At 39.1% G+C, this 14,089-nt stretch overlaps 1 protein-coding gene across 7 annotated transcripts in view; it reads right to left on the reverse strand.

Moving 5' to 3' along the window:
* Window positions 1-14,089, reverse strand: part of CFAP61 (cilia and flagella associated protein 61) — a 126,215-nt gene that overhangs the window by 104,097 nt on the left and 8,029 nt on the right. For all 7 annotated transcript variants that reach the window (XM_083624433.1, XM_083624431.1, XM_083624432.1 and 4 more), the window contains exons 4-8: window positions 14,003-14,079; window positions 12,730-12,797; window positions 10,874-11,000; window positions 6,062-6,194; window positions 115-265 (exon numbers count right to left, since the gene is read on the reverse strand). In XM_083624433.1, coding sequence (XP_083480559.1) covers window positions 115-265; window positions 6,062-6,194; window positions 10,874-11,000; window positions 12,730-12,797; window positions 14,003-14,079 — 556 coding nt within the window. The remainder of the gene's footprint in view (window positions 1-114; window positions 266-6,061; window positions 6,195-10,873; window positions 11,001-12,729; window positions 12,798-14,002; window positions 14,080-14,089) is intronic.

Here is a 14,089-nt window from a genome sequence, read left to right on the forward strand (position 1 = left end):
TAAAAATGAGTTCCTTATATAAATACCACCTACTTCCCTTGTCTCTCACCTGAGCGTTTAACAATATTCAAAGCAATGCAGTTAATTAAACTGTACAAAGCGTTGCATTTTTACCTATGTCACTTGGCTTCCGTGGTGGCTTCAGAATGTCATCTGGGTGTGGTTTACATAGTCCGTGGAAGGGACCCAAGTCAAAACAGTCATGAAGCAACTGTATACTCACTTCAGAGCATACACTCATGAAGCCCACTGCTATGCCATCATCCTGAAACATGATAATTGAACAGATGTCAATCTTTTTAAAAAAAGTATTTCAAAAGCTAAGAAGGGACACCAGTGCTTTTTTTCTGGGGGGATGCAGGGGTACGCATACCCCCCTAAACATTTTGTGGATATAAGTTTGGCCTCACTGAGGGGCAGTATTTCAACATGAGTAGGAAAATGAGAGTACCCCTAAACATTTTTTTTAAGGAAAAAAAGCACTGAGGGAAACCATTGGCCAATCTAATTCAATATGCCCTAAAGAATGCTTTCTCATATAACACAGCTAAAGAATATCTTAAATAGAAATATTTACAAGAAATATCTATTTATTCTGGAGAAATTTTAAGAGCAAACCGAGCAATGTATTATAATGTAGAATTTGATTAGAGAAGTGTATTTGTTAATATGCAATGCCAAATGCAATGTGAAATACAGTGGTACCTCGGGTTAAGTACTTAATTCGTTCTGGAGGTCCGTTCTTAACCTGAAACTGTTCTTAACCTGAAGCACCACTTTAGCTAATGGGGCCTCCTGCTGCTGCTGCGCCGCTGGAGCATGATTTCTGTTCTCATCCTGAAGCAAAGTTCTTAACCCAAGGTACTATTTCTGGGTTAGCGGAGTCTGTAACATGAAGCGTATGTAACCTGAAGCGTATGTAACCCGAGGTACCACTATAATTGAAATTAGAATATTATTTTCATGGGGAATGTTTGCTTAAAGGTAGCTGAGGACAGATATAAATTAACCACGTTTTAACGTGCTTGTAACTGCCACTGTGCTAACCCTGCTATGTGAGAGTAAAGAATCACTCTTCCAAACCTCTCTCTCCAACGGTCTTGGCAGAAATAAATACTCCTGGATAGGAAATGCCCAAAGACCTCCTGATTGTATTATATGGACCCCTCAAAGTGGTAGAAATTACAATCTATTTAATAATAGCTTACTGAATAGTCATTTGTCAAGACTGAAAAAGATCCCATTACAACAAAAACATGGTTAATAAGAACTTGGGAAATTAAAAAATACAAGCAAAACTAGATACTTGGATGAATCCTAAGCAGGTTTATTCAGAAGGTATCCTTGATAAATACGCTTAGGATTTTCCCAGTCAACATTTGTATAATTAAACTTTAGAGCAAGTGTGAGGAACCATCCCTCACCTTCCTGTCCCAGGACTAATTTTCAGTGGGACAATTTTCGTTGGCACTGCACCTGGGAAGAAAAAGAGTAAACTCCTTCTCTGCATTCTGTGTTTCCAATGAAAAGCAGGGCTGCCTGCCTTTACTGCTGCTGCTGCTGCTGCTGTTTAACTAGAGTGACTTCATGTTTAGTGCTACATCTTGTTTGGCCCTTTGTTACACACAGAAGTCATAGCACCAAGGAAAATGGCCCTGTCTTTTAGCATCATGCAATTGTTTGACCAACAGTATTAGACAAAAATAGCTTTCCAAGTGGTTCAACTTTTCGTCTAGGTCCTAAACCAATATTTTTCTAAAGAACTGAATTGACACAGCTGGCATCAACACTTCAATAAAAATAAAAGCACATATAGTTCCCCTCCCCCCTTGATCATTTGTTTGCTTAGCTGAACAAAGCTGGAGCCCTGCAGTTGCTTGGCTCCAATGTAATTTTAGGCCCAAGGCTCAGCTGAAGCTGATTAAACAATCTATCTGCCATATGTGCAGAAAGAACCCGCCAGCTTCATTCTTTGGAGGGCAAACTGACTTCTAGCTTGGCCCACACGGCAGTGCTTTCCCAAGCTACAGCAGCACTGATGAACCTCTGAAGGATTTTCTTGGGTTTGTATTGATAATTGCCAGACAAGGGTGCAATATTTATAAGATAAGCTTTGAACAAGTGTTTTACTCTGCTAAATGATTAATTGAAACCAAGCTGTAAGCACGCTACACTGGTGTCATTTAAACTAAGGAGTTTATTAAAAATACTCTGCACCACTGTTTTTCAACCTCTTGAGACTGATGAACCTTCTTTGCACTCAAAATTAAAAAAGCCCATGAACTCTTAACACTTGAACACATGGTGATGCATTTCCCTTAAAAACAGATAAATAGATAAATACATAATTTATGACTAAGATTGACAGACCACTGGCTAGTATTTTATTTTTGCTAGCATTTTTTAAGCTAAAATTTCACAGCTATACTCTGCCAATGCCTTCTTTACTTACTGATAATTGCTGCATTGATTCAGGAGCGGCAGGCAAAGCCCTGAAGATGATTCACCAAGAGGGAAGTCCCACAGCCAGCCCTTTCCCCCTGGAAGTACTAGATCCTTAAGATGATGTAAAAGAATAAACACTTTTCCTCTAATGAACTCCATAGCAGAGTTTACAGTTACTACTGCGAAACTAAAACAAGAAACTGGCTGGCAACTGCTTTTCAATCATAAGCAGTCACTTCTGCCTAACCTTAGCAATACTAAGGTAAAGAAACCAATGTTTCATTGGACTGAAGTCAGAACATGGCAGAGAGCACTAGCAAACCAATGAAATCCAAGGGCTTATAACAAACCTAGAATAATTACCGTATTTTTCGTCCCATAGGATGCACCAGCCCATAGGACGCACCTAGTTTTTTGGGGGGGAAATAAAGGAAATCCCCCCTTTATTTCCCCCCAAAAAACAGGTCGGGGAATCAAAACCAGGTCAGGGAACAGCGGGATGGCGGCGCTGCGCCTCCCTGCTGTCCCCCGAGCTTGTGGGGCTGCCTGATGTCTGCCCGAAGCGCGGGGCGCTCTGCTTCAGCGCGCCCCGCGCTCTGCTTCAGCGCGCCCCGCGCTCTGTGCAGCAGGCTGCTATCCGCAGCCTAGGGAGCCCTGCGGGAACTCCCGCAGGGCTCCACAGGCTGCGGATGTTTGCCCGGCGCGAGGGGCGCTCTGCTTCAAGGCTCTGCTTCAGGAACTCCCGCAGGCTCCCCAGGCTTGCTGATAGCTTCCTAAAGCCTGGAGAGCAAGAGGGGTCGGTGCGCACCGACCCCTCTCGTTCTCCAAGCTTCAGCGAAAGCCTGTATTCGCCCCATAGGACGCACACAGATTTCCCCTTCGTTTTTGGAGGGGAAAAAGTGCGTCCTATAGGGCGAAAAATACGGTATTCTATTACAGTACTTATTATTCTGTTGCTTGGAGACAGAACTTCCCAGTTACTTCTGATGCTATGAAAAATCCCTATATTCTGATTTAGACCAACAGTGGCATCTAAAGTATCTGGGAATCTGGATTCTTACATGGAAGCCATACTTTTTGTTTTACTTCCATTCAACTTTCTTTATACTCTGCCAAAGGAAGGATGGGTTTCTACTTGCATCACCCTAGTGCTTTAGTCTCCTTTGGAAGCACATTAAACAACTGACCAGAGATGCTCTGTAAGGGACTAAGTGTTCTCAGACTGTGGTTTTGCTTAAATTTAAAAGTCTATGAATGTGATCTGCTGCCTTATCTTCTTCCTCCTCTTCCCCACCAAACAAACATTGACAGTTAACCTCACTGGTTTTAAAAAGGCATTTCTCCAGTATTACTCACTGAAATCTTCCTTGTGTGCTAGACTACACAGTTATAAGCTAGCCCTTGTGCTCTGTTTTACAAGGATTTGTTAAAGCCTGTGTCCTTTGGAGTTTGGGAAAACTTTTTATTTTGTCTAGAAGTGGAATAGAGGAAGGGCACTTATCAGTAGGGCTTAGAACAGGGATGGAGAACCTGTTGCTGGGCAACCACTCCCAGAATCCCTGACCACTGGCCATGCAGGCTGGGGCTGATGGTTTCCTATCCCTGACTTACAAACACTTCTCCAAACAGACAGCCTCAACCAGACTTACCCAACCTGGTGCCTTCTAGATATTTGGACCACAAGTCCCATCAGCCCCAGCCAGCTTGGAATTTGTAGTCCAAAACATCTGGAGGGGACCAGGTTGGAGAAGGCTGGTCTCGGGTTTGTCAGGCTAGGTTCAGCCTGACAGGTAGCAGTCTGTCAGGATTATTTTTGGGGAACCTCTACAAAAAAGGGGGTCCATCCTCCCTCCATCTTCAAAGATGCCACTTATTTTGTAGCTGACCTCAGCTCATAGGAAACAATGAGAAAATCCATGATTTATTTGTACCACTGCCTTTCCCACCAGGAAAAAAGACAGAAGCAAAGGCAGTTCTGTTCTCTTATTTTCTGTGAATGTTTTTGCTTTGTATGTGTAGATTTTCCAATGAAAATGCAAATATTGTTCTTTGTTATTATCCTAGTGTAACAAGTTGAAAAGGAGTTTGTGGCTCTGCATGGTTTATGTCAACTCTGCAGTGTAGTCCGCTATTAACATTGCAGGTGAAAGGTTAGGACAAATCAGAGATATACACAAGAAACTTGCAACAGAATTCAGTATTATTATACCTGAATTGGAGGTACAGACAGCAATCAGGGAAGGAGGACTATAAAACAGATTGCAACAGAAGCACTGGAGAAGGGAGTGATCAACTCGTTATCTAAAGGCAATGTTTGCAATCAAAATGCTCCCACTTTGCGCCCACAGGTATTCATTAGCAAAGCGTAAAATGAAAACTCCAAGTCAAACTTGATGCCAGGTGCTGTGTTTTTATTGTTGCGTTTATATCCAAGCTTTTTTTCCTCCAAGGAGTACATGGGATGGGTCTCCCGCTCCTCAATTAATCCCCACAATAACCCTGTGAGGTAGGTTAGGCTGAGAGGCAGTGGCTGGCCCAAGGTTACCCAGTGAGCTTCATGGCCAAATGGGGATTTGAACCCTAGGCCCTAGTTCAACACGCTAACCACTATACTAGACTGTCTAGAGATAACGTTTTTTTTCCAGTTGTTAGGCAGACTCAGTAGTAAGTAACTTTTTAAATGGAGTTGTGTTTTATAAAACCTCATATTTTCTGTACTACTATCCTATAATGTAACTGTAGCAGATGATTTAAAACAGAAACAAAAGCCCACAACCAAATATCCCATAGAATAAAGGAATCATTTCAGTTCAATATAAAGAAATCAACAGATGCCAAACAAGCATTAAATAATTCTATACTAAAAAGTGAAAAGCCAGTAGAATCCTGGTTTTGCCAACTCAACCCTTGATACACCAGATTCTGCTAAGCTCTATCCATGATTTACCAAGTGCCAATCAGCTTTTCCCATGCTCTGCCCTTGACATGCCAGTTTGTGCCATTCCTCAGCCTCACATGGGAGGGGCAGGATTTTTAAAACCAGAAGTTAACAACCCCAAGTAATACCAAAGACTTATGGTATCTAAAAATATTTCAGTCTCTAACTGCTTCTCTGCTGCTATTATCTGCTGAACACTTGTCAATTTTTCTGGATGCTGTATTTCTTTGACATGTGATGCAAATGTGACTAAATAAGTAAAATTTCAACACTAAATTATGAAAGATAACACTTATGACAAATCCTGGCTGGAGTCATCTATCAAAGGTATGCCAAAGATAGAATATATGTCTTTAGCAAGGTGGGGTCTACCCATTGCCTCTGCTTTATTTTCCTTCTCAGGAGAGGTGAATTTCTGTGTAAATTTAAGATCAAAGACTGCTTGGATTATTTCTTTCACAGAAACAGGTGTATTATAAGCAACCCTGATCATCCAAACACTGCAGATCATATGCAAAAAATGAAGTGATGGCAGTGTGTCCCAACCTCCAGATGAACTGTTGTTCTCAGGTATTTGGAAATTAATCCAAGCCACCCTCCTATTGGCACATACAGTAACCATCAAAAAGGCAAAAAGCAGTAGACCAGCAGTTATTTTGTAATAAGATTATGACTCACCTCACAAACTACAGCACGATTCTCTTCATCTTGTGCTTCTATCAGTTCAGCAAGGAAGTAATCTCCATAGGTTTTTCTCAGGGTATCATTGTGGCGTGCAAAGATAGGGGTGAGATCATCGTGGTCTTCCACTCTACAGATGAGATGACTTGTTTAAGAATGTCTGGAAACAATCTACATTTTACTTTGCAGAAGACAAAGTTTGCAAAAAATCATGTGGAAGATGTTCAATGTATAGAGGATCTTCTTAAAATCAGGATGAGCATTTGGAGTAGGTGATCTTGAAATATATTCCAGTTAATTTGATATTTCAGTGCACTTGTGAAATGGCCCTTGCACCCAAATTCAAGTCATTCAAATGAATGACTTCATTTGAGCCAAAGCTTACCACATACCAACAAATTTCAGTTTGTGTTTCAGCACTGCAACATGCAAAACAATAAAACAGGCATAGGCAAACTCAGCCCGCCAGATGTTTTGGGACTACAACTCCCATCATCCCTAGGTAACAGGACCAGTGGTCAGGGATGATGGGAATTGTAGTCTCAAAACAGCTGGAGGGCCGAGTTTGCCTATGCTTGCAATAAAACAGAGTTTCTCCGATCATGTTTAGAATGCCTCTCTCTCAAAAGTAATGAAAAAATATCAGTTATTTACCATTCTCTCTCTCTCTCACACACACACACAGTTCCAAGAAGGTGAACATGTTCCATGTTAGAAATTAGATACAGCAATTTCTTATCCTCTTTTTTGTCTTACATAGCAGATTATTACTGGGATTAAAAGCTTAAGTAACATTTTTAATATTGAAAAATATCATATATAAAAATGGTTGGACTTCACTTGCTCATTCGTGGGAATAGCAAATATGGTCTGCAAAAGAGTCAGAGTCACTCTGATAACTGGAGATCTGAAAATGAAGAAAGACTGGAGATCTAAGTGTCTAAATATGTGATGTGTTAACTTTCGTAATAGCAGACAGGATTTTAGTACAGAGAATTCAAATGGAAAAGAAAAGGGTGTCTCCCCTTCACAGACTTGATCAGCCTCAGATTGGTGAAATGCATTTGACTTGGCAGCTAGGAACATCTCTTTACATGGACAAGCTGTTTACAAGTAAATCTAACTTGGCTTTACAACACACACACAGCTATTGATGAATATATTTTTTATGCAGTAGCACATTCTAGAAGCTCTGTTTACAACCAAATTTATTTTAAAAGCAGCATAAAATTAAATAAGCACCTTGTATACACAAAACTATACAATCAAAGTGCTCCTGGAATCATCTGCAAAATGCCTTGGTTACTTGGAACAAACCGCTCATAGGTTGGAACGGAACACCACAGAAGTTATTTGATCATAAAAAGCAGGGGCTTTAAAAATACCGTATTGAGTGCTCGCTTTGGCAGCACATATACTAAAAATACCGTATTGGCCTGAATATAAGCCTCACCTTTTTTTATATATATAAATATTTATTAGATTTTCCAATTTTATATAAACACAAAAAGAAAAAGAAAAATATTAAAAACAAATCAATTTCAATAACAATCTTTCAATAACATATTTTTTTGACTTCCTCATACCTCCCCTTCTTGTTCTCTAGTTCAACCTGTTAATTCAGCAAATCCTAATCTCTTAACATTCCTTTTAAAATAAGCCTTATTTTCATTCAACTCTTTTTTTTAAATAATAAACAATTTTAGTCCCCATTATCTTTATCATAACAGCTAGAGACCACCAAAGCTCAAACCAACATCTTTTCAAAGTTCATTAATTTTATAGTATTTCTGTAAGTAGTCCTTAAATTTCTTCCAATCTTCTTCTGCTGACTTTTCTCCCTGGTCGCGGATTCTGCCAGTCATTTCTGCCAGTCCCATACAGTCAATCAACTTCATCTGCCATTCTTCCAGAGTGGGTAGATCTTGAGTCTTCCAGTGCTTTGCTATAAGTATTCTTGCTGCCGTTGTAGCATACATAAAAAAAGTTCTGTCCTTCTTTGGCACCAAATGGCCGACTATGCCCAAGAGAAAAGCCTCTGGTTTTTTCAAGAAGGTATACTTAAATACCTTTTTCATTTCATTATAAATCATTTCCCAGAAAGCCTTAATCTTTGGGCACGTCCACCAAAGGTGAAAGAATGTACCTTCAACATCCTTACATTTCCAGCATTTATTATCGGGCAGGTGATATATTTTTGCAAGCTTGACTGGGGTCATGTACCACCTGTATATCATTTTCATAATATTCTCTCTTAAGGCATTACATGCCGTAAATTTCATACCTGTGGTCCATAACTGTTCCCAGTCAGCAAACATGATGTTGTGTCCAAGATCTTGTGCCCATTTAATCATGGCTGACTTAACCGTTTCATCCTGTGTATTCCATTTCAGCAGCAAGTTATACATTTTTGACATAATTTTAGTTTTAGGTTCTAGCACTTCTGTTTCTAATTTAGATTTTTCCACCTGGAAGCCAATTTTCCTGTCCAAATTGTATGCCTCCATTATCTGAAAATAATGAAGCCAGTCTCGGACTTTGTTTTTTAATTTCTCAAAGCTCTGCAGTTTCAGTCTATCTCCTTCTTGCTCCAAAATTTCCCAATATTTTGGCCAACTGGCCTCCATATTGAGCTTTTTCTGAGCTTTCGCTTCCATTGGTGACAACCACCTTGGGGTCTTATTTTCCAGTAAATCCTTGTATCTGATCCAAGCATTAAACAAAGATCTCCTAACAATATGATTTTTAAATGCTTTGTGAGCTTTAACCTTATCATACCACAAATATGCATGCCATCCAAAAACATTGTTAAAACCTTCTAGATATAAGCCTCACCTTTTCCCCAAATTCCGACCGTGAAAAGCTAAAGTGCGGCTTATATTCACGACCTTAAGGTATGCAGCCAGGAGCATGGCAAAACGGCGCCCGCCGTGTGCATAGTCCCCCATCCTCTCCCCCAAGGCCAGGAAGGGAGAGAGCGAGGAAGGGGAAAGGCCGCCAGCAACGCAGCACGACCCCCCCCCAAGTATGCAGCCAGGAGCAGTGAAGAATGGAGTGACTTATATTTGTTTTTTTTCCTTTTTTTCTCTCCCCCCCTCCAATTTTAAAGGTGCAGCTTATATTTGGGCCAGTACAGTACATAACAAAGGAGAAGGCATGGGAATGTTGGTGATTTCTTTTCCAATCAAGATGGCACAATACCATCCTGGCACAGATTACTGTGTAATGCTATAGCACACCATTGCTGGAAAGAGGTCCTTGTTAGTTAAGGTTATACTTATTTGCACTGACTGCAGCCCAGAGATGGGAGTTCCCTCCCTTCAGGGTCTCTTTGAGCAATGTGAGAGACACCTGGTTTGCAAGCAGAAGGTTCAAGGTTCAAACCCTGGCATATGCATGTACGACTGGGAGAGACCTCTGTGAACTTCTTGAGAGCCATTTCCAGTCAGTGTAAATAGGCAGCTTTCTATGTCATTGATGACAAACTTTGTGGGGACTGATTAGCGATCTTTTGCACTGTCGTCATCCAGCATCTCTAGAAAGGAAAGGTGAAATAATAGACAGTAAAAGGAGAAGGGGGGTAACTGAAAGGAAGGAAAGAGTATAGAAGGGAATGAAGAGTACCCCCTCCTGCCACAGCCATACACCCGGCCCAAATCCACCCATCAAACTGACATGCCATTAACTAGCATTTAACTAAACTGCATTTGGTAAACAAACCCAAAGCTAAAGAGTGCTTTTAGACACTGTGTTAATGTTCTGATATGAAAAGTACTTCTGGCCATTCATTAATCCCCTCCCTACAAAGGGATTTCTATAGCACAGGTTCTTTGTTACAAGGCTTATGATGACCTCTACTGGTGAACTAACTTCCATTTTGGTACTCCTAACTCATTTATTGCTTGCTGGTATTTGAAAATATCATACAGTTCAATAAACTATTTCAGAAATCTACTAGACAGTTGAACCCTTGAAAATGCTCCAAATCCTATAATGAATTTAATATAAATCTCTTCATATTTTTTTTTTTAATGATGTGCATGGGACGAATGAGAACACTTGCTGAAGTTAAAGAGGTCTAGTTGCCAAAAAGGTGGTAGACACACAGCGGACTGGTTTACAAGACAAACCTTGGCTTAGTTCAGTTCAGTGTGGGAACAAAAAGAACCAGTGAGGAGCAAAGCAACTGTGAGCTCCTCTTTGGGAGCCAGCGGCCTGCATATTTTGTGCTCCCTATAAGCCATAGGTTGGCTTACCATATCAGATGAACCAGGCCAGTATACTTCAAATGGCAGGTGGGAGTTCCTCCATACAAAAACAACCAGCCAAAAACACTAGAAACTAGAATGATTCTCCCTCACACTTAGTTTTATGCATATAGAAGGGTTTTTATAAAAAAAATGTGGCAGAACATTCAGTCATGTGCACCCTCATCTGAAGAATAAAGTGCTGGAGTTCAGGCACAAAAAGACTGCCCCAGGGAGAACTAGGCCACAGGAAGTTCCAGCATTTAGAAATTGCTGGAGAATGAGAACTCTGAAATATCACTGGTTTCTTTGCTTATGTAATACAGAATTTCTCTGCAATATAAAAACTATTCCACTTCGTATTTAAACAGTGAAATACTTCATGAATAGAACAAATAATTAGCCAACTCATAACCATATAAATTATTGACCCAACTAAGACTTGAAAAGGAACAAAAAGTATATATGAAAATAACTGACTTAGAATTTATGAGGCTACAAATGAAGAAGGGAGTAGGAAGTTAACTATCACAAAAATCACATAATAATGCATAACTGTTACCTGGCACAGCGGACATACAGCTGGGGACAATATTGGTGCCTGTGTGACACATACAGATTACAGTCGGAATCCCACGTTGAACCTGCTATGCTCTCCACTGGTGAAAAAGCAGTTGCTAAGTCTATGCCTGAAGACAATAAAATATTCTGAAAATGATTCATGATTTGCACTAAATATCTTCAGCCACTAGTAAACATGCTTCAGTAAACAATGTTTTTGGTTTCTGGTACAAATCTTGCTATTAGTTGAACATTTTTAATAGAGAGCAACATCACATACTTAAAGTGAAATAAGGGTTATGAACCAAGACAGGCTGGATGATTTGTGTTAGTTTCTCAATTTTTCCTCATTATACTTTTTTATTAATTCATTATAAAATGAATAACTACCAAGAGCTTTTGAACAAAATATGAGCTCAACCCCAAGCTAATACTTTTATATTAAATGTTGATGTCAGAGAGGACAGAAAAATCCTATAAATTTTGACTCTTGTCTTAATCAGTACACAAGTGTTTCCATATCTAGTATATGCTAGACCTGCTGTTGTCATTTAATCATGGTATATTTTCCAAATGCTCTTATTATAAAATATTTTACTAGTTCATTGTTTTTCTCAACTTCTGGCAGGTATTATCCAGTACAGATCAATAAGTATTTTTTAGAGTGCATGTTCTGTCTAGATGTATAGAATGGCTTTTTACAATAATACTAAAAATATAATAAAATAGTATAATCCTATACATGTCCACTCAGAAAGAAGTCACAGGACTGAAGACTTAGAACCTGGTTGGTAATTTAGAACTAGGTTTTGCAAAGATGTAGTTAATGACTTGTTAAGTTTTCCAGTATGTTAACACTGCCAAGAACTAACAATATATATACTTATAGCCCGATCCTGCGTTGGAAGCTGGTGTTGTATAGGGGCTAGAGCACGAGTGCAAGTTGGGAAATGCTTGCTTAATATCTCATTTCAAAAGGGAGCCTTCATCAAGCCATTATATCTCAGCCTTGGTCTCCCTCCTGCTGTTATAAGAATTACTGAGAATATGTGAGATATTTTGGGTGGTATCCAACTGAGTCGCACTAAGAGGAGACCCACTGAAATCAATGGGCTTCAGTAATTATTGACAAGTAGTTTTACATAATTGTTTATATTGGTACCAAGTAAAATATAGGATCTGGAGTTCAAGCTGAAGAACTAGGATAGTAGGACACACTATTTGCTTCCTCTTTTACCAATATTGAGAGCCATCTAAGCATAGCTGTCAACATTTCCCTTTTTAAAAGGGAAATTCCCTTATTCCGAATAGGATTCCTTGCAAGAAAAGGGAAAAGTTGACAGCTATGCATCTAAGGCACAGAAACATGGGTTTGCTGGTGAGCTTTCACATTATATCCAGGGTGTATTGGAGGAGCCCATATTACAGGACTTTTAGGGAAGTAAAATTGTAAAAATAAAAAACAATGCATAGCTGTGCACACTTATGCAATCTGAAGGCCAACTGCAAGCTACTTGTTGATTTGTATCATTTTATTTCATTTTTAAAGGATCCATTGATCCTCATATTTTTTTCCTCCACTCAGAAAAACCGGGGGGTGGTTTAATTTTTATTTTGACTAAATGAATAAGTGGTTGGAAAAAGATTAAGTAGTCCCCTCCTCACAGCCGACCATCCCTCCCATAGATGCTGTTCCTTGGGGGTGAGAAACCTGTTTGGGAAAATAACTACATTATATGCAGTTTAGGCCTTAGATGATCTGGCAAAAAAACCCCACACCTCTGCTTGAAGCACAACTATTCAAGAGAAACCATACCACCTGCCCCCTAAATGTTTTAAGACCTCAACATGTCTTACCTAAATCCTCCTCGCATGGTACAAAGAGAAGTATGAAATGTAGCTCTGGGATAGTTTTAAAAACAGTCCTGAATAAAAAAGAGAATTATATATAGTAATAGTTTCTGTTTTAGCTTTGAAAAACATTTATTTTGCACTCAAATATTGGTTATTGTGTTTGAAATTTCTCTGTTAAATAAGATGGGCAACAAGATATAGTAAAACTCAAATATTGGTTATTGTGTTTGAAATTTCTCTGTTAAATAAGATGGGCAATAAGATATAGTAAAACAGGAAGGCATTTTTACAAAAGGAGAAACTGTACCACATCAAATGATGAAGAAATTCCAGAGACAATTTATTTTAAGGCCAGATGAGAGCTTGCAGAAAACCAACCTGATCTCTGGCTGAAGCAAATAAATTAAGCTTAATCATTCAGCCGAAATCTGCAGGTTTCTTATTAAACTGAGGTATGAGCTATACGAAGCATAAGAGGTATTATGTAATTCAGCCTTATCCTGATTTCAGGCCAAGGTTATCTAACTGGAGCAATGAGTTCTACCAAACACACTTTTGATATTCCATAGGAAACTGCCCCACAGCCTACTGAACAAAGTGGTACTACTGTCACGATATCTGCTTCATCCTATTAAAGACTGAGTCAGTATACTTGATATGGGATTGAAAGAATTAACTGCAAGATGTACTACATGATGAAGCACAGTAAACATTTATTTATTTTCATTCTAATAAATGTTTCCAAAGCTAACCTAACACACGTTATTTTTCATAAAGAAGTCTGATTTTGTCCTCTATTTGGAGAATTCAGACTGTATTTTTCTTGTAATTTCTGTTCAATCTGCACAAATACTGGCTAGCTGAGCAGAAGACAAAATGAACCAAATATCACATGATCAAGTACCACATACAAAATTCAACGTTAATTCTGTCTGTCTCTATGAAACACGCACACAGCATGTGAATCAATACCTCAAAGTTTGTGCAAATACGTGGAACCAGTGGCTAATTCACACAGATCTTTTTGTCTGTCACTAGGAAGGTTGTTATGCTTGTGAGAACTAAAATAGATAATGTAGAAGTTATCTGTTTACCTAACCAAGACTCTCCTTGTGACAGTAAAACTTAAAAATAGAGACTGAAAACAGCATTGCCTACAATCCAGTGAATATTTGTACATACATGCTACCAGCTAAAATGGGATTTAAGCACTTTAATTATTATTTAATTAAAACACCAACCAGGGCCTCCACATTCGCTATATAAATCAACTTACGTCATAATTTCATGGCAACAGTCAACAGCATATCCATCTGTTGCCACAAAAAGATGCATAAATAGTGTATTTAAAGGCTGTGAATGA

Source organism: Podarcis filfolensis (genome assembly GCF_964270895.1).
Source record: "Podarcis filfolensis genome assembly, chromosome: 7".
NCBI lineage: Eukaryota > Metazoa > Chordata > Lepidosauria > Squamata > Lacertidae > Podarcis > Podarcis filfolensis.